This window comes from Lissotriton helveticus, chromosome 1_1 (genome assembly GCF_964261635.1).
Source record: "Lissotriton helveticus chromosome 1_1, aLisHel1.1, whole genome shotgun sequence".
Lineage (NCBI taxonomy): Eukaryota > Metazoa > Chordata > Amphibia > Caudata > Salamandridae > Lissotriton > Lissotriton helveticus.
This window is the reverse complement of record NC_136057.1, coordinates 153,807,426-153,828,805: the sequence shown is the minus strand read 5'-3', so window position 1 is coordinate 153,828,805 and position 21,380 is coordinate 153,807,426. Positions and strand designations below refer to the sequence as shown.

General features: G+C 45.7%; 1 protein-coding gene across 2 annotated transcripts in view; it reads left to right on the top strand.

The window, feature by feature from the left end:
- The window catches only part of PITPNM1 (phosphatidylinositol transfer protein membrane associated 1), a 318,418-nt gene that overhangs the window by 140,109 nt on the left and 156,929 nt on the right, over nt 1–21,380 (top strand). For both annotated transcript variants that reach the window (XM_078659290.1, XM_078659289.1), the window contains exon 3: nt 16,268–16,482. In XM_078659290.1, the coding sequence (XP_078515416.1) occupies nt 16,268–16,482 (215 nt within the window). The remainder of the gene's footprint in view (nt 1–16,267; nt 16,483–21,380) is intronic.

Here is a 21,380-nt window from a genome sequence, read left to right as displayed (position 1 = left end):
AGTTTTGGAAAGGTAAAACAAAGTCACACCTAACAACATATTATTTTCGCGTTCACACCAGGCATACACAGTCGCACATCCTCTGTGCTGTTCCTTCTTCCCCCACCAGTTCCCTTCTTGATGGCACAGGGAGGAGACCCCTCTTCATCCTTCCAGCGCTGTGCCTTTAGCCAAGGGGCTCTACAACTGCTCAACGCACGTGTTGGTGGCATTCACACTTGACGCAAGCTTGGTTTGCTGATCCCGCAGCTGAAAGAGTCCTTAACCAGCATTGGCATAGCCAACAGGTCTTGCCTTTGGGACCTTATAAGTTTTTTAGCCATGCAATAGTTGATGTTTTGCACCAGGGATATTGTGCTGCATAACTAAATACTTATAAGGTCCCAAAGGCGAGACCTATTGGCCATGCCAATGCTTGTTGTTACATGTGGCTTTACCAATGTGTATGTCAATATCGTACTCAAGGAGAGTTTGAAAGCTACACTAGAAATGTTGCTATTGCACAGGGCTGAGGAAAGAAAACCAATATTTCTATTAAAACAGGGTATCTGATTTCATATCGTAGGAATTTTATATTTAAATGCACATTCTGCCTCGCACATCAATGAGTAGCAATATGGCCTGAGCTAGGCAATTTTGTTTAGAAGTGTATTTGAACAGGGAAATGTGTTACAGTATGATCGATGTAAATCGAAACTCATTGTTTATGGCAATTTATTGACGATATGTTTGGGACATGGACTGATACAACTGGAGAGCTGGTGACATTTAAAGGCTACCTAATAATATTTCACCGTTCCATTAAGGATTCATTAAATAGAACAGTGACATATCATTAGGTGGCTGCTAAACCTCTAATTTGGAAGTTAAATTCCTTGACTCAAAAGTCAAGTCAAAAGTAAAACTACAAGATGGTGTGTTTCAAACTGACCGGTCAGAACAATCTATCTTTGGCAATCGATTTCCATCAGAAGAGTAGAGAATGTATTATTTAGCCAACTTTTGAGAAGACACAGATTTACTTCTGATGAGGCAGCATATAAACTGAGAGAAGAACTACTGCCGACATTATGTTTACGATATTATTCTATGCAAATTTTAGAAACAGCAAAAAATCGCTTCACAGGCTTTTCAAGAGAATCAAGCATTGTTGAGCTCTACTTCTGAGCCAATGCTCCACGCGGTGTAGCTAATCAAGATTGGTACTTTTGTGACAAGGTATATCCATGAGAGCTCAATGAGGCTCAAAACTATTCAAGTTCCTTGTAAAATGATGAATGTTGAATTAATTGATAATTGTTTGCAAAACGGTGGGTACTGAAACAGATGAAATATTAGGGAAGAGTTCAGTGCCCCGTTTCCTTCAATACCCTAAGAAAAAGGTTTATTTTTAACGTATGTTTGATAGTGACAAAGTGAAGACAAAGATGCATTGTGTAAAAGGTAAATGCATTGTTTAACTTCTTGGCGTGGCATGCATTTAGTTGCTGAACACTCGAGTTTGTATTCTAAAATGGTAATCAATTGTTCAAATATTGTTTGTTGGATTTTTATACATTTGAGACTCATCCTCCTGAGTAATTCCACAAAGAACATCACAAAAGAAACTATTTGATGTGTGTATTTTCCATATGGTATCGATGTCTCAGGGCGGTAGAAGTTTATATACATAAATCTTGTGTGCAAATTCAAGGACTATGTAGTGAGACGTTTTAAAGGGCATGATTTTTATTACGGACTTTCATAAATGAGAGACTCTCTAGAGTGTGCAAATATTTACATGTATCAGCGAAGGGTTCTGCAAAGTATGCCATCCCCGTGGGCATGTGCCTCTCCAGTATTAAAGACACCTTGAACACGGCTTCCTTTGTCAATCCTCAGTCATTGAGTATTGTGCGCTGATCCACCACTTGTGCACTGATGTACTTATTAGACATAGGTCCTTGTGTTGCCACATTAATGTTGGTCTTAGGCACTTCTAATTTCTAGAAGCACTTACTATGTGCTGATTTAGAACTTATAAGGTGCTAAGAAATCGGGACTAAGAGGAGAGAGGGGAAGACCTAGCAGAAGAGAAAGGGATAATAAGAGCCATGTTATAGACAATTTATGAATTGCTCTCGTTGTTTATATGATATAATTCAGAATCCCTTTGGTTTATAACATCCCCATTCACAATTACTCATATATAGTCATCCCATAATACGTCATTGAGAAAACCAGCACAAGTGAGCGCCTCGCGCGGCAGCCGGGGGAGGGGGCCTGCGCAATTCCCTTGCGGGAGCGTGCAGCAAGGCGCGATGATTGCGACCATATGGCACCGCCAAATGGCGCCGCGCGCTCCCACAAGGGAATCACCAGACGTGCATGCGTTGCCATTGCAAGCAATGCAACACATGCACGTTTTTGCCCCCAAAGCTGTGCCGATGGCTAAATGTCTCTCTCCTATGCAGCGCATGTGTTCTGTGTAGGCGAGACCTAAAAAGCCCAGAGGGCCGCTGGCTAGACTTGTCTTCATGGCAGCTTTACAATAACTCTAGTCAGCGCTGAACCTTCCCTCAAAGTGTGGGGTCTTGGAAATCCCCATTAAAAGAGGCCTCTCTTTGCAAAACCTCAATTAAAACAAGTGCTGAAAGGCAACGTTTGATTTTGGGGTTTTTTGTGTGTGGATTTTTTAAAATTAAAATTATGAATAAACTCAACCAAGAAGGGGAGAGGATGTATTAGTCTAACGGCTAGAACAGACGACCTCGAAGCTGGGAAACCGGGTTTGAGTCTCTGCAACGACGCTGAACATCCTGTGATTCTGGGTAAATCACTTATTCTCCCCGTGCCTAACAAAAATGAATGTGTCCATCTGTAACGAAACTGGTGCCCATGTAAAGTGCTCTGATACTTGATATGGTCGGATCGAGTTCGCGCTATATAAAACTCTAAAACAAAAACAAAAAACAAGTGGGTCTTTACAAGTTCTGCATAAGACCTGTGGATGTTCCCATGCCTCTTTCTGAAGGGTGTAAACACATGCAGCCACCTGCCACTAAAAGCAGACCTTTGAACAGCCCTCCATTTTTCAAACACAAACCCTCCATGAGTCTGCATGTTTCATCCATGGCCTTAGAGTGTACCAGATCACACCCCTGCCGATGGAACTCCCCTTGCCAGGTCGCTTCATTTGCAAACACCGCTGTTTCGTACCTGTTTGTGGCTGACCCATAACCAATTCCGGGATCATGCTTTGTCTGCCTGACCCCATTACTGCCACAGTCATTCACCCTGCCCGAGCACTAGTCTCACATTGCAGGATCACACCATCCTCAAAACCAGCTGCTTCATCTACAAAGCCATCAAGACCAGCCCCCCTGAGCATCTGGCCATCAAGCTTATCACAAGCGATGGCTCTTGCCACACCCACAGCCAGGACACCACCAGACAAGAGGCAAAGCAGTGTAAGCAATCAAATAAAATATGCTATTTTAGCATTATTCATAAATGCACCAAGCATCTGGAACAACATCTCCATCTCCACCGGGACTGACCCAAAACGTCTCCAATGTAGGAGGGCGCTGCATACACACCTCTTTAAAGAATATTACATCAAAGTGAAGACTGTGCTTTCACAACCCAATTACTCTCCAGTCACTGTTTGATGGTATCTTTTCCCTTAACTCTGCAGTGCTCTGCTGCCTTTTGGCGATGTTCATGCTGTACAAACACAACGGGGGGTGGAGAGCACAAGACAGAACATATAACAAAACAGACAAACTCATCTGTTTGAAAAAACTGCCCTCACTCACATACCGAGGTATGTGACATGCTTCATCATAAGGCCTGCTTACAATACACCCTGGTGTAGCCACACTCAGGGCGGAGCATAAGGGAGGGGAAAAAAATAATAAATTCCACACCACACAACGTACAACCACAGAACTCAACACATAATACACGTAACATACAAAGTGATAGAGCAGTGCAAATCACCAAGTGACTGAAACTAATGATGCGACAAAAAAGTGCAGCTAATAGGAAGTGATTTAAAACTGGTTTAAGGATACCAACCAAAAAATGTATTCCAAGGTTGATCCGGATTACAGGCCGAGACGGCAGGGCAAGCCCACGGAACAGTTGTGCTCCTGGGATACCCTCCTGCCGGACACCAGTTCGAGTTTATACATTATATAACTATTGGGAACATTCTCCACACGTTACAAGAGGAGCTAGGATCCAAGTAGACCGGCTCTGACTTCGGGGCATACTAACCGAAATACGGTGGGGCCGGAAGTGGTACTGGAAGCGACATCAGTCCTGAAGAAGACCGAGGTGACCTTTCGAGGCACAGTAAGTCGGTCGAAACATGTTGACCATAGCAGTACCAGGAGGGCAGTCTTGAGAAGCCTAATCTTCTTATCAAGATATTACCCATCCTTTTTCTTTTTAATCCTGGTGGGGGAACCTTGGAATAAATTTTTGGGTTGGTATCCTTAAACCAGTTTTAAATCACTTCCTATTAGCTGCACTTTTTTGTCGCATCATTAGTTTCAGTCACTTGGTGATTTGCACTGCTCTATCACTTTGTATGTTACGTGTATTATGTGTTGAGTTCTGTGGTTGTACGTTGTGTGATGTGGAATTTATTATTTTTTCCCCCTCCCTTATGCTCCGCCCTGAGTGTGGCTACACCAGGGCGTATTGTAAGCAGGCCCTATGATGAAGCATGTCACATACCTCGGTATGTGAGTGAGGGCAGTTTTTTCAAACAGATGAGTTTGTCTGTTTTGTTATATGTTCTGTCTTGTGCTCTCCACCCCTCATTGTGTGTTTACTTGAGAATTTATGGGGGCTCGGGGTGGTAGAGTTTATTTTTAGACCCTCTCCCCTTCTATGTGTAAAGTGCATGCTGTACAAACCACAAGCATACATGCCGTGTGGTAGGGCTGTCAAGGCATTAGTGTAGGGATGGTACTGGATGCTTATCCTGAGTGGACTGATGGAACAGCGCAAGAGATGCTGTCAAGCTTGGCTGCGGTGTCATGCGCACTGCTAATGAGGAGGATCTGATGCTAGTGTGATGAACATTTGTAAGTAGTCTTTCGCGTGATGGACATGGTCTCACTGACTCAAGGAAGAAAGGTAAAAAACTGGAAGGTCACAGCGGAGACATTCGTTGAAGCTAAGTCACCGTTCTCTATCTTGGATTATCTCCTTGACACCAGACCCTCCACGGAACCTGCCAGCTGCACAGAAAGTTGTCAGAAGCAAAACAAATTGCGTCAATATTTATCAAGGACCCCCTGAGTGCATGGAAATAGAGTTCCTAGACCAGGGAAAAGCAAATAATTTGATATGTATCAATCTAGGCAACAGAGCGTAACTCGTTACGCTCTGTTGCATAGATTGATACATATCAAATTAGAAGCAAAACAAATACCTGGTGGAACCCGATTTGATCCTAGTTAGAGCCCGAGTCAAGATACTGCCAAACCTACTCTATTCCCAGGGAACTTCTGAATCAGCTTCTTTACAGACCAGAAGTATAAAGGCCCCTTGAGGAACCTTGTCCAAGTCCTAGCTCCTGACGTGGGATGGAGCTCGCAGCTCATGGAGCAGTTCACATCAAACAAGACTTTTTTCAGATTTCACTCTTGCAGAACCAAGTGGCATCTCCTTGTCAAGATGGGTTGCCTAGTGGGGGTTCTAGGGCACCTCACTGCCATTATACAAGGAAATATACTTTGAATGTTGCAAAGATCCAGTCGACTCTGCAGGAAATTTAAAATGCCAATGCTTCAGTAGAGATACCAGGAACCCAAATTCATAAGACTCACTGTACTGACCACCCCAGTGTTGGTCTCCAACCCATCAAAATTTCTCCACTAGATGAAATTGTCACCTTGTCTGAAAGATCTAGTTGTCTAATATCGCAGCTACAGACCTTCAAGTTCAGACACGTTCAAAACATGTAAACCCAAAGCGTGGGAAGATCTCCAGTGCCTTTGATTTCAGGGCACCTTAAAACACCGCAGACCAGGTTCTGCCAAATCCTACAAACCGCGATTGAAAATGTGGTACAGGTCTCCTAATTAGGATTACCTCTTTATTTTTAAACCTGGTTCTCCAGCAGGCTCCCAGAGTCGTCTGTGAGAGTGTCCCCTCATCGTTTTTTCCGCTTCTGATCCTGGTACGGAGATTAGCTCAATCGGCTCATTCAGAAAGGTAGTTTCTGCCGCTTTAAGATCCACCGCTCTGCTTGGTTGTTGTGATGGGTTCATTGTCACTCTGAAGACTCTTTTAACTGAGCTCTTGCCAAGGTCAAGAAGCAGATTTTCAGGATCTCCTTAGAAGGGGCTCAGGATGGTCCAATCAGATGATCAGTGCTTCTCAAGACATTGCAGACCTCTCTACTCCTGCTTCAAGGCTGTTCCTCTCCAGCCTGAGGCCAGAAGCCCATCCAAGGCTTGTTGCTCTTCCTTTCTGCGGATTTACATTGCTTGGTTATCAGGCAATCTTCAGGCCGATGATAATATCACAAACACAGCAAGCAGTGACCAAGCCAACAAGCCTGTCTCATGTGCTCATGCTTGTAAACTGCATCGGTACAAGCTTCAGATTGCATGTGTTACCAATTTAAAGCAAGACCTATTGCATACCAGTGCTTGTTTTATTTTAGGCAGCTCGATTAAGCTAATGTCTGTGTATGGACAAACGTATCTACATGCCTGTCCAACTCACACACTTCTGGACTAAAACATTCACAAAAACCTTCTGCAGAGAAAAACAAATCAAAATGATTGCTTTATGTACACAATGCATGTTTGGAATAAAGAATACAAACTGTGAAGATTCTGAATCCTTTTGAGATGTAAAGTAGTTCTCATGCATTCCTGGGCAAACTCTCCAAAGGAGGCGGAATGATATGTCAGCGAGCCAATAGCATGGAGTGAAAGACCAGCACTCAACTGGTTGGAGCCAAAACCCACTCTGGTTGCTGTGACTCAGTAAAAATGCTCCATAGATTGAGAAAGTAAAAAGATTACTGAAAAAAAGTCCTCTATTTTTTTTAGTCTGAAAATTACATAGCTATTTGAAAATGTTTTGTTTACAAACTTTGGACATCAAGAACTGCCGGGATTTGGTATAGAGGGGATTAATTTTTTTAAACAAATTTCCCATAACGGGGACTTGTTCTCTTGAGATGACGCCCATAGTGGATAGGAGCTTGTGTCCACAGAGAGGCTGCATTAACAAGACTCGAGTAAAAGCACCATTTTAACACCGTGACGTCACAGCCACACACGCGTGATGATGAGATCTGGTGGGTTGGGAGAGATGGCCTCAAATTCGTTGTTGCGTCCTCAGCGTACACGTGCCCACGACCATCGAGACCGGTATACGCATCTCAAGGACTTAAATTTGAGCGAGTGAGTGGGATTAAAACTGGGTCCATAGGGGACATACCCCAATAGATCACCGGTATTGGTGACTACAAATTTACCACCCTATAAATGGCTAATTTATGACTCCTCTTCCCATGGGCTACGAAGGGCCTGACTACTTCTGGGTTCATGTGAGAAAAATAATTACCTGACAATATGGCAGATGAGTGTGATTAAAATTTTGCCTACACATGGTGTTTTAAAAATATAGTTATCGTTATGGTGGAACGCTGAAAAGCTGACGCCACTCGCGTCCACTTTTGCAGCCCTTCATGTGGATGAACACTCAGCGATCATCAACCGTGAGGCACAGAATTGGCAAGTCACAGTGAATTGATTATCCTCTCTATATGCTGTGTTTCATGTTTGTTTGATTTCTGGGTCATACGCGTCAGTAGAACTGTATCTGTTGTAGTGGGGAGTAAGTGGCTACCATTTAAATAGTACATTAGGACACCATTCGTAGGTGAACTCAGGTGGGCTTCAATCCCCCCCCTTATTTGGTAGCCCACTGATGGAGATTGGGCATTCCTTTCCTGGTCCTGATGACTTACCATTGATCCTGTAGGGGGCAAAATGGGCAAGAAACATGTTGACCAACTTTCTTTGAACTCTGGGGTCCTCCATATTTTAATCTTAAAGGCCCCGTTGGAATCCTTTAAAATAAAATAAAAACAATGGGTGCCTTTAGTTAATTGTTATCTTTTCATTCTTTTGGCAGTTTTGCCTTCTCAGATGCCTTTCCCTCACAAAAACCTTGAGAGTTTATATCTGAGATTTCGTACTGCAAGGCAAATAAAAATATCTCCTGCAAAGAGCGCCTTCGAGGGGCTCGTCTGGCACTGCGTCGCCAGTCCGACGAGGAGCACAGCCCAATGAGGAAGCATGGCACCTTTTGGTGGGTGAGGGCTTCTGCTTCCAGAAAGGACACCCTTTATGATCTCAGTTGGCCCTATTACCAAAAGAGAACATACTGGACGTTCACTACGGAACTGCACACCCGTTTATGGACCTGTCCTGTTTGAGAGGACGTATGCTGGACCGGAACCCCTCTCTTCCCCTCTCTTTGTGTAGAATGGGAGTTGAAAACTATATATCAGCCTGGCATAGTTTGCCAAGATCAATACATGCTGGGTATAGAACAACTTATATAACCCATGCCTTTCCCACACCCATTTACATTTGCCTGTTCCAAATGTCCATCCATTCCCATCAGACCTGCTGGGTCAGGGAGGGGACATCCTTCTCCAAATAGGGCAGCGCATTTCCAAAGCTGAGAAAAACTATGCAACATACTCTGTTATGTTATGAAGAAGAGAGCTGTTGAAGGGAAGAATATAACTCCATAGTTGATGTACAATCTGTGAACTTATGGGACAGAAAAAGGCTTCAGGATACTTGTATTACACCAGCTCTTTCCACATCTGTTGCAGTGTGGCTGGATGTGTGCAATAGATGTGCAAGGGTCAAACTTCTGACTTCCTTACTGGAGAAAGTCACACTTCCCCATTGTTGTGCCATATGCTAAATCCTGTTGCAATGCGAAGTGTGGTAATAACATTACTGCACAGTGTTACACGAGGAATTGGGGGTAGAGGGGCACGTTAAAATGCAACAAGCAAGGAATTGAATGAACTCCAAATTGTTGCTCATTTATAGCCATATCCTTTTACTGTGTGTAACCTATGTACGTTTTGTGTGTTGATAACAAACTGCCCTTATACAACTACATTTCAATAAACCATCTTTGGCACGAGGATTTTCCTAGCCCCACGGGTGATAGTTTGTCATTTGGTTGCTCACAATACTGTAGCAAGAAGGCCATTTCATTACGTTTAGCACCCTCTAGTGGCCTTTTGTGTTGTGCCCTCAGGCAACTGCCTATGATGGCCTTCATAAAGCACCAACTATGCATTACATTTTTGGGGGTGGAAGAAATGTGGAATTATTTGGTTGGGGCACACATTTATTCTGTTTCCCTAGGACTGTAAAAGAGCCTGGAAACTTTTCAACACCAACAAATATTAATAATGCAAGAGTCTATCCTTTGGCCTCAGGGCCCTTTCAATTATTAGTCTTAAATTGCATTGTTATGGTAGTGACCATCCTCAAAGAAAAATAAACGATACATTTATATATGGATCACCGGCTATTTAAAGCCTCCTCACAAGGCAAGCTACTAAGACTATGGCAAATCTAGGGCAATATGCATGTCTCCAGGCGAATCACTGGACATCAAACTTTTATTCCAGTCCAATGAGTTGAGTATTTTGGGTCCATTCTTTAGAGAAATTGTGCAAGATTGTTTCTTTGGTGTGCATATGTAAATGTGTTGTACTTGTAAAGCGCACGGCGGCCCACGCGATGGGGCGTCGCGGCGCTGCACTCATACCGCTGTGGAACCCTTCCTGGCTTTTCCATGTGAAATGTACACTTCTGGGCACCAAGGTGCCCAGGAGTGAAGCCAGTGGTGAAGCCAGTGAAGCCAAGGTGAAGCCAGGCATCCCAGCGCTGCTGGGGCCGTTGTGGAGATTCAGCAAGCTATTGCCCAGAGTCACAGAGTGGGACCCATGATTAGACTAGGCACCGAGGCGAGAATTATCAGGTCCGAGGAGATTGAGTCCAAGAGCCGCCGAGGCGGGAATTGAACCCTGGTCCCAGGCCAGACCTCTGCATCAGGGTCTGCCGCTCTAACCATTGAGCCACGCTTCTCCACTCTGTCTCTCTACACTGGTTTTTTCTGAATACAACGAAATCTTCACCCTATGGCCATACACATTTTCTCTATTCGGTTAGATGGCTCCCTGCAATGAGTACTACACCTCGCCCGTCTGCACATGAGACCTCTTCGGCTATGCCGGATAACCAGATGACCACAAATTCTAGCAAACTTGATTTCCACAATCTCCAGTCTCTCCTCTAGCGGCTCCAGGAGAAAACAAAGCGTGATGTGAAGAGTCTTATTCAAAGAGACATCCAAAGAAAAGGATGCATTAATGATGGGAGTGGTGCCCAGTGAATGATTGATGAAAAAAAATCCACTTCAGTATTCTGGAACAGGGAGCTGTACCCATTGCTCTAAAATACTTTCTCCCATCATTGTAATGTAACAATTCAGACAAGACCGTATCTGTACAATCACATTGGTGCAAGATCCCAAAGGCGCTCTTGAAGCTCTGCAAATCTGGCATCAGCTGATGGCAAGAATGCTTCAGATGAGAGTGGTCCATAATTGGCCCCATCAGTGCAAACATGCTCAGGTCATCCCAGAAATATTGCGTGAATGAGAGATGGTACTTTTTTAACTGCCTTGGTAAAAGTTCAACATCCTCATGATCAGGGAGGGGATTTTCAAATCTAGTGAGAAAGCTTTTTTCCCTTTTAGAGAACAAAAGCTTGCTTAGACTTTGAGCCAGTGTCTTAATATACCATTGAATGTTTATCCTGCAAAGCGCCTCTTTAGTGGTCATCGCGCCATCCATCCGTGGTTTGATCTATCGTCCCTTGTTTTACCTCCCCGAGGTGGAGGCTTTTCTAATCCCTCTTAGAATTCACTAATGCACAGCCTTCCTGGTTCACCAGGAGATTAGCTGGGGCATTAGCGTCAGACTTTTCTGATAAATGCCGGGGCACTGCACTCTGGGATAATGGAGGACTTGGTTGCTGTGAGGTGACAATGTCACAAATTCTCTCTAGTGAGGGTCGTGGCTGTTTGGCCCACTTTTACTTTAAGTGTGGATTTTATGTATGGTCTTCTGGATTTAATGCTATTAAAATATGATTAAAATAGTACTTTTTTAATTTGGTACGAGTTTTGAACTAAAAATATTTATTGAAATATACATTTCTTTTTAAAAAAGATGTGTTCTGGGGTCCCACACATAGGTCGCATAACTTTGTTTATTAATTCACAGAAGTTACTCACGATGGAGAAAGATTCCAAGTAGCTAAAAAATGTGCTTTTGCATGCTGGAATATAATCCAAAAAACTGTGTTAAATCAGCATCTAAAATCAAATCAATCAATCTGCATTTGTAGAGCACAGCTCCCTCTAGACGGGGCTTGAGGAAACGGCAGGGAACAGGGCGGAAAGACCAGCAGAAAAAGGCAAAACAGATGGCAGAAAACTTGCAGAAAAGGCAAAACAGAGTAGCAGAGGGCAAAACAGAAGGCAGAAAAGGCAAAACAAAGGGCAGAAAAACGAGCAGAAAAGGCAAAACATGAGGCAGAAAAACAAGCAGAAAAGACAAAACTGGGCAGAAAAACAAGCAGAAAAGGCTGAACAGAGGGCAGCGAAATGAGCAGAAAGGCAAAACAGAACAGTCACTCTACCCATTTTATATTGATAGTGTTTAGCCCTGAAGAGGCGGCATGTGAAAGCTGTGAAACACGTGTTGGCTGAAAAAAGTCTTAGTTAAGAAACATTGAACATCTGGGAATTTATAATATAAATAATAATTTTAAATGTTAAAAAAAACTTGTGAGTTAAACAATCTGACAATAATTCTAAGCTCTCCTGAATATTTGAAAGTTTGATGAGAACACTTTGTATGATGTAAAAAAAAAATTGTGAGATATTATATTATTGTACCAATGGTGGTTTTTGTTGTTGCAGAATGCTGATCTTAAATGTGATTGCTTAATATGTGCGTTGATGACTATGTATCTGAAAGTAGAAGCTCCCTACGAATATTTTTGTAGGATTTACATATCGACTTGATCAGGCACTAGTCAAGTAGGTGCATGCGCAGGACTGCTGATATCCTCGCCCAAATACAGTTCTAACTTGTGTGGAACAATGCAAGACTATACTGTAGGAGCTGTGCTCCTCTTAGTCCCTGGTGCTTGCTGGTGCCAGGGGATGCAGCTGAGGCAGAGATAAATGCCACCAGATAAATGCTACCAGAGAGAGGGCCGCGGGGTGCCAGGTGCAGGGGTGTCTTTGGGGGTCGGAAAAGCTTACCCTCGGCTGGTCGCGGTTGGGGTGGCCCCTGGTTATGAGTCTGCAGGCTTCGGCTGGTTCATCGAGGAGGTTCTTTGGGCACTGGACTTCGGGTCCCAGTCCCCGGGGGGACATCCTCGTGGTCTTGGTTCGGGTTAGCCCGGCCCGGGCTCGGCTGGTGCAGAGTGGGGTGGTCCGGAGCTTCCTGGTGGGCACCAGGTGGGTTGTTGCAGCAGAGCCTCTAATAGGGGGTGTTGGTTCCAGCCACCGACAAGTGAGGGCGCTCAACTACGGACCATCGAAATACGTGTCACAAATAGTAAAAAGAGAAGGTTTCGAAGTATGCCTCTGATTCTTGATTTGTTCAATAATTCCTGAAATTTTTAAAAATTGCAGTCAAATTTTAGAAAGTTTGAAACTCATGAGAGGCTTTGGACATTCTCAGATTTCACACTGAAGATAATCACAAAAGCTTTAGTAAGGGAGGAGGAACTTTCAGGGCCAAATGCCCATGGCCACGGATATTGCCACATAATAGCAGTCCTGCTGCCGCTGACCCAAGGTACTAATTTGCTGTAAGGGCAGCACAGGGCGAGTTCAGCAGAGCAGAGAAATTGGCACCTTTATCATGAGTTATTTTCAGGGAAGCCGCTCCTCTAAAGTCATGGAGTCACTCGAGAGGATTGCTTCTATCCACTATGACGGAAAGTGAGAAGCACCTGCATATGGACACAAAAAGTGTGAGAGTACGGGCTTAGGAAGGTCAGACACCTGGCGTCCACATAAATGGACAATAACAAAAATATGTGCATGAGGCGGCAGATATGAATTTTGGTCGGTGGGAAATAGGAGTGAGGTGTGGTACTTTGGATTGGATCATCGATTTTCCACAAGACCGGTCCGTTCAAGTTTTCCAAAGGCCTTTCAAATCAAGGGGTTCCACAGCAGTGTGTCTGACCCTGTTTAATGTCTATATGCGCCTGCTAGCAGACGTAGTAGCTAACCATGGGGTGAAGCTAGTATCATATGCTGATGACACTCAGCTTCATTCTGTTCCTGTGTGATAATCAGCTGAGGCCGCTTCTAAGCTCGGAGCATGTTTGGTAGATCCGGCTAACTGGATGAAATCTAGCTGTTTGCAACTAAATGCAGGAGAGACCGACATCTTAGTGGTAGGCAAATAACCTTCGATCTGGTGTAGATGGCCTCCTGAATTAGGGCTTAACATGGTCCCTAAAACTAAGATAAACAATCTAGGGGTGTGGTTTGATACTACATTGTCTTTTGATGAACAAATTTCATCCCTGGGCGGCACTTGTTTTGGCATTTTGAAGGTACAGTGTACAATCTTAAATTTCATGTCACAGGCAGCAAAAAAAACATCATCTTAGCAGTGATTTGTTTCCTGCATGGATTACTGCAATGTTTTATATATTGTAGCTACCAAAGGTATAATGAGAATGTTGCAGAGTACAGAATACTGCGGCCCATATGTTAACATTCCAAGGTGCTCCACTTTAGGGGCAGCTGTTGTAGAGCTGCACTGGCTCCCTGTACAGGACAGAGTGCCTTTTAAAGCCCTATGCTTCTGCCATACAATTTTAAACGAGAAAGGCTCTCCCTACCTGTTTCCTTCAATTAAACCTGATAGGCCTAATAGGAGTCTTAGGTCTTCGGCTACTGCAAGGATGACCATCCCAAAAGTTCAAAGAGCGTGGTAGGGAGGAAGATTGTTTCGTTTTCTTGCAACAAAAATGTGTAACCAGCTGCTGCTTGTTCTTAGGATGCAGCCCTCAGAAGTGCTGTTCGGTAGGAAGCTAAAAACTTGGGTTTTCAGGAAATCCTTGACAACTGAACTGTGTTGCAGGTGGTGGAGTCTTTTTTGGTCTACTGACGAGGGGGAAGAATTCTTAGCGCCGGGACACTCCATTGGAGTAACCTGGCACTTTATAAACTTCTAATCTAAGACACTAAAACCTGTGTGGTTTCTAATGTTTTACCTACAGTTAATATTTTCCCAAGGATCTGGGTTGCCTCAAGTGAGTCTATCTCCTTGATGTTTAAACTTTTTTTTTTTTTTTAGCAGAGTTTTATATAGCGCGAACTAGACCCGAACCGAATCAGGTATCAGAGCGCTTTACATAGCACCAGTTACGTTACATGAGGACGGACACACATTCATTTTAGGCACAGGGAGATTAAGTGATTTGCCCAGAATCACAGGAGGTTTTGGCGTCGTTACCGAGACTCGAACCCAGGTCCGAGGTCGAGCGGCCTAGCCGTTAGGCCAACTCCTCTCCCCTAAACTTAATTTCTATTACGAGCAGGCCCTCGTGCCAGCTCTCCCTGCAACAGTTTTCCTGTCCAGCTTGCCCGCAGTACTCTACCCTCTGCTGCCTGTCTACCTGTTGTCTTCTTTTTGTGCCTCCTATTCTCATTTCTTGCTCTGTTTTGCCTTTTCTGCAAATTTTTCTGTCCTCTGTTTGTCTATTTCTCATTTTTCTGCCCTCTATTTGCCTTTTCTGCTTGTTTTTCTGCCCTCTGTTTTGCCTGTTCTGTTCATTTTTCTGCCCCGTTTTGCCTTTTCTGCTTGTTTTACTGCCGTCTGCTTTGCCATTTCTACTCATTTTCTTCCTTTTGTTTCGACTGCCCTGCTAGTTTTTCTGCCCTCTGTTTTACCTTTTCTGATTGTTTCTCTGCCCTGTTTTTTCTATGCTGCTTGTTTTTCTTTCCTCTTTTGCCCTCTTCTGCTCTGTTTTGCTTTGATCTGCTAGTTTCTTCCCTCTTCTCGCCATTTCCCTCCTCCTGATGTTTCCCCAGGACCTACTTAATGGTGGCCGGAGTGCTACATTGAGCAGGACTGTGTACCAGCTACACTTGTAACAGTTCTCCTGTTCAGCTTGCCCACAGTCTGCTACCCTCTGCTGCCTACCTGTTAACCACTGTTTTGCTTGTTTCTGCTCGTGGTTCTGCCCAGTTTTACCTTTTCTGCTTGTTTTTCTGTCCTCTGCTTTATCTTTCCTGCTCATTTCTCTGCCCTCTGTTTTTGCCTTTTCTGCCTTCTTCTGCTTTGTTTTGCCTTTATTTGCTTGTTTCTTCCCTCCTCCTGCCTTTCCCCCCCCTCCCTCCACCCAGTGACTCATCCTCTCCCCTGGACCTAGTTATTAGAGGCCGCAGTACAACCCCATTGAGCAGGTCCCTGTGCCAGCTCCCCCTGCTGCAGTTCTCCTGTCCAGCTTGCCCACAGTCTGCTACCCTCTGCTGTCTGTCTGCCTACTGGCTTCTGTTTGTGCCTCCTCTGTTCGTTTTTCTGCCCTCTTTTTTGCCTTTTCTGCTTATTTTTCTGCCTTCTGTTCTGCAGTTTCTGCTAGTTTCTCTGACCTCCATTTTGCCTCTTCTGCTCATTTTTCTGTCCGATATTTGTTCCTCCTCTCCTCGTTTATTGCTCTGTTTTGCATTTCCTGCTCGTTTTCTGCCCTCTGTTTCGCTCTCAGTGCTGGGCTTTGAACGCAGGCTCTCAGCAGGCGCTGTGCAATCCCAGGCTCCGTGCTGGGTTTTGAATGCATGCTTTTACCAGGCGCTATGCAATCCCAGGCTCGGTGTGGAACCTGTTCAAAGTGGTGAGGGCTGCCTGTGTGTCTGTGGGTGATATACAGCCATCCAATATGATTTATGATGCACTCTACTTAAGAGACGTTCTTCCATAGGACAGGTGGGGGTGATTTTCCTCAGCCCCTGGGAAAGGGCTTGTTTGGCCCCATATGTGCAGCACTCTGTGTTAAATCCCACTACAGATGGAAAGTCTGCATTGCAAGAACAGTGTAGAGGAAAGTAAAAAAACAGGATTCACTTATCATTGACTTTAAATTATTTTTGTGTTTCTTCCTTGCAGAAAAAGAGCCGGGAGGAATCCAGTGGAGAGGGCAGTGGCGTGGAGATTTTAGAGAACCGACCTTACACCAACGGCCCAGGAGGATCTGGCCAGTACACACACAAGATCTACCATGTGGGATCTCACATCCCCAGCTGGTTCCGGGCACTGCTTCCCAAGGCTGCGTTGCAGGTGGAGGAGGAGTCGTGGAACGCCTACCCTTACACAAGGACCAGGTACCCCATAGACACTCGTACAACCTGTAGAAGTGCTTGCTGATATTAGATAGCATTCACTGTGCACACCTGACAGTGCGCATGTATGAGCATTGGTGGAAACTTTCTCACAATGTGATTATCACAGTGCATTGGGAAGCTTGCAAAGCTCTCGCTGCAAAACGATCTCCTTGCGTGGTCTGTGAGGCAGCCGGTGAGGCTCTGAACTCTGCTTCTCCTAGATCAGTGGTTCCCAGCCTGTAGTCTGGGGACATCTGGGGGTCCGCAAAGCCTCCTCAGGGGGTCCGCGACTACTTAGAAAATGTAATAATATTAATAGATTAATAAAGTGTATATAATAAAGAAGCTATATGTACAATTGAACATTTTAAAACGTACGGTTAATGTGAAGGAATTCGAAATTCCTGGCTAAAAATGTAATTTATATCCTCAGATTGATTCGTGGGAGCAGTGCAAGTGCACCAAACAGAATATAGCATGCATTATGAGTGGCCCGAATTGAATTTAGAAAAGCTCCAACCTATCTATTATATTTAAAGTGTTGATTTGTTTTTAACGTGTATGTGTTTGCAAATTAAATAAAATGTGGCATAATTTGTGTAATTGTTTGATGGATGCTTTTATCTGTATTTTTTGTGTATTGTTTTGTGGTTCAAATCATCGACAATGCTAAGGCTGGGGTCCACGGCTTCCAGTAACGACTCAGTGGGGGTGTCTGTGTAATTCCAATAATGAATGTGGGGGTCCCCATGTTCCAGTAATGATGAAGTGGGGGTCCCCGGGTTCCAGTAATAATTAAATGGGGTTCCTCAGAAGTCAAAAGGTTAAGAACCACTTACCTAGACACCCCAACTCAGCTTACATATCGTAGATTTTCTTTTTTTCAAACTTTATTTATACGGAATTTGGCATGCTTCAGCATACAGAGTTACGGTACATTGTGGCAACATTACAGTTATGCAAACAGACAGGCAGTGCATGAAGTGGCAAAGTGGGCACAAACGAGACCTGCCGGCAGATATATGTCCAGAAGCATGTGTGAGCCTATATCTAGAGTAGCGAACTGCTACACACGAAAACTCAGGGTAATATATGTTGGGCGGTCATGCTAGAGGAGTTCATATGTTCGTCAGGGTCGTCCAGTCGGTGAAGATACACCACCAGGGGGGCCCAAATATTGTGTGGGCAGCTTGCAAGGGGCATGAGGTTCCAGTACTCAGTCAGGTGTGTTTGGCAGTGTGCTGCATCAACAAGCCACGGCTTAGTCAACGGTGCTGGTTTACGACCCCAATGATTCTCCACCCATCTCCTTGCCAATATCCGTAGCATCGCCACTAGGTGGCGACTGGCATCGGGAATTGCTTTAACATGCCCAAGTAAACACGTGAGCTGGTAAGATGTAACGCAGTCTAAGATAAAGGCGGTAGTAACTTCACACACCGCTTTCCAGAAGTCAGCCACTTTAGGGCATGTCCAGGCCAGGTATGTAAACGTGGTGTCTGGCACAGAGCATCTCACACAGTTTGCGTCAGCATCTAAGCCCATTTTGTGGAGGGCCGAGGGGGTGCAGTAAAGTCTATGTAAAAAATTGAGATGTATCTGTCTCAGTCTGTAGTTGGGGGAGAGTCTTCCGGTCTGCTTGCAGCAGTATTGACACGGGTCCTCAGTCAGCCCAGAGGGCAGGTCAGCCGCCCATGCACCACGGGCACGTTCCGTGTTTGTTGGGGAGGTTGTCACAGTAAGCGAGTAAAGCCTTGTAATGAGTTTGCGGGGTGACGTGGTTATGTGAACATACTAAAGGGCCGTATTGACACATATTGTAGGTTGAGTGGAAAGGCATCTCCAAAGAGCCCTGCACTTCTATACTGTGTTTAACCTTTTGTGTAGGTGAATCTAGGCCTGTGCCGTAGTGATCACCGTCTGCCACCACACCCTGTGCACACCCCTAAACGACGCAGGAACACGCAACAAAGCCCTGGACTGGACCACCTCCTCCCTCCCCGACAGAACCCAGAGGCTTCACCTCCCCCCATTCCCTTCGGAAGCCAACAAGATCATCTGCGGAGTGCCCCGAGGATCATCCCTCAATCCTACACTTTTCAATGTCTACATGGCACCGCTCGCCAACATCGTCCTCTCGCACAACCTCAACATAGTCTCCTACGCCGACGACACTCAGCTGATCCTCTCACTCACCAAGAACCCCGCCACCCCCAAAACCAACCTCCACAAAGGAATGAAGGCCGTCGCCTACTGGATGCAGAACAGCCGCCTGAAACTTAACTCAGACAAGACAAAGGTCCTCATCCTCGGCTCGACACCCTCCGCCTGGGACCACTCTTGGTGGCCAGCCGCCCTGGGAGCTGCACCCACACCCACACCCACCACCCATGCACACAACCTGTGGTTCATCCTGGACTGGTCGCTCTCAATGACCCAGCAAGTCAACGCAGTCTCTTCCTCCTGCTTCAACACCGACAGCATGCTCGGCAAGATCTACAGATGGATCCCCACCGGAACAAGAAGGACGGTCACCCAGGCCCTCGTCAGCAGCAGACTGGACTACGGCAACGCCCTCTAAGCAGGAACCACAGCCAAACTCCAGAAAAGACTCCAACGCACACAGAACGCCTCCGCCCGCTTCATCCGCGACATACCCCGCCACACCTGCATCACCACCCACCTGAAAGACCTGCACTGGCTCCCGGTCAACAAGAGGATCACCTTCAAGATCCTCACCCACGCTCACAAAGCACTCCACAACGCCGGACCAGCATACCTCAATAAACGTGTCACCTTTGACACCTCGAACCGCCAGTTTCGTTCTGCCGACCTCGCCCATGCCACCGTCCAACGCATCCACTGGACCTCCACTGGTGGCAGATCCTTCTCCTACCTCGCCGCCAAGACATGGACCACACTACCCACTCAGCTACGACATAGCCAGGACCTGCTGACCTTCAGGAGAATCCTCAAAACCTGGCTGTTCGAGCAGTAGGCCCCCCCCAACCCTCCTTCAGAGCCTTGAGACCCTCATGGGTGATTAGTGCGCTCTACAAATAATTGATTGATCCGGACATTAGGTGATGACTGTTTGCTCTCTCCCTGGGAGTCTCCTTCCTTGATCTCGCTCAGCTGCAAGGACCTGACGGAAGGTCTCGGTCTGTACAGCTGGTCAGGGCAGAGCCATCTTCTTTGATGCTGAGATAGACCTTCTTTCAAGCCCTCTGTGACACATGCAGCAAAGAGAATATTAGGGTGCGATCTGCATTTACAATGCATAGAACACCTTCAGCAAAGGTTCTGAGGAACAGTGGAAGAGGAATGGTCTTCTTGTGCTAGGTGCTACCTCCAGATCTGTAGATCAAGTATTGACGCCACGTGCTGCACTTGGACCTCACCTCCCTGCAGCAGACATCTTGGGGGAAAGGGTGCCAGGCATATTTAACCTGCAGGATGGCACCTTTGGCAGGACTCTTCCCAGGGTGCTCCACTGGCTTCCATATGCCAAACTGCCTCATGGAAGTCTGCATATTCCAAGGGTCTCTTTAGTTAAGCTGAGCTCCAGAACCACATTCCACCACTCTAACATTAATAATATGTTTTTGTGTTGTGCCACACTGCTGCCACTATTAGGCGCTGTAAAAACCAGATGTTATTAACCAATTTGAGGAACTCTATTTACCCACCTCAGAAGGATGGATGTCTGACTGTGCCCTGCCAGATTGTTATCTTGTAACACCTGCCACGCAGCTGCAAACGTTCAACTCACTGAGCCATCCTCCTAGCTAGCTGGGTTAGACTGGTAACCTTAACTCTAGCATTTAGATTTATGAAGAGTTCAGTGCAGAGGAAGAAAGTTACTCCAGTTTGCCACTTGTTTGTGTCTCTTATAGGTGTGATCCACCCTCTTCCCTCAGTAAGTGGCTCCTATGCCTTCCTGTCTCTCTGCTGCTATGGAAACAGGAGCAGGGGTTGAAGCTATAGGGAGAATCCTCGCCATCTGATTGGCTGCTCGGAGAATGAACCTCCGAGGATGCTGGGGCTGTCTGCGGCATGGGTGGGTGCATTGGAACCCTGCTGAGTTCACATCCCTCCAGCCTGGCGACAATCATGAGTTACAGCATGTGGATCTTCATACACCGAGGCTGTGGGGGTTTTTACAGCTATACATACGGGCTCCCCCCCCCCCCCCCCCCCCCGTGCCCGCCGGTGGTACATTCCAGAGCAAGAGATTATGACGTAGGGAGGAGGCGGGCTGCGCCGAGCCGCGGTGACGTGAGCACGTACGTCCCTAATGACGTCTGAGCCTTAGTGTGCATTGCCTTGTAAGGAAGCCTGGGGGGCTCGACGCCTGGAGGATGAATGTGGGATAAAGACGGGGACATGTCCGAGGCATGGCGGCCCGCTTCTTATACGGGGGACGTGCGGGGCTGGGTGCAGAGTTCTCTGGGTGTCAGGTGTGTGCAGGGGCGTGGTGTGATCAGTAAGGGGGGCTGGGGGGGATGCTTCAGATTTTACAACAATCATATAATATTAAAATATATTTCACGAAAAGCAGGGCGCAAGGTAGGGACCCTATGTGAGAGAAACCACAATATTTGGTAAAATAAACATGTTTTAAGATTTTCAAAACTGACGGGGCGAGGGAGTGTGTGTGTTTTTGTCTGTGCATGTAAAGATTCTTGGTGAATTCCAGCCTACACCTCGCTATACCAAACTGAAAGCCCCAGCACCCAACTATTAATCAGAAAAGACATTTATTAGGGTAGTGTAACAACCCCCTGAAGCTGTGCCCCTGAGTGTGTAGCAAAAAGCTAGTGGCAGATCCCATGTCCCCCCCCCCCCCAAAAAAAAAGAAACCGTGCAACAGGAGTCAAAAGACTACAGATAAGTCT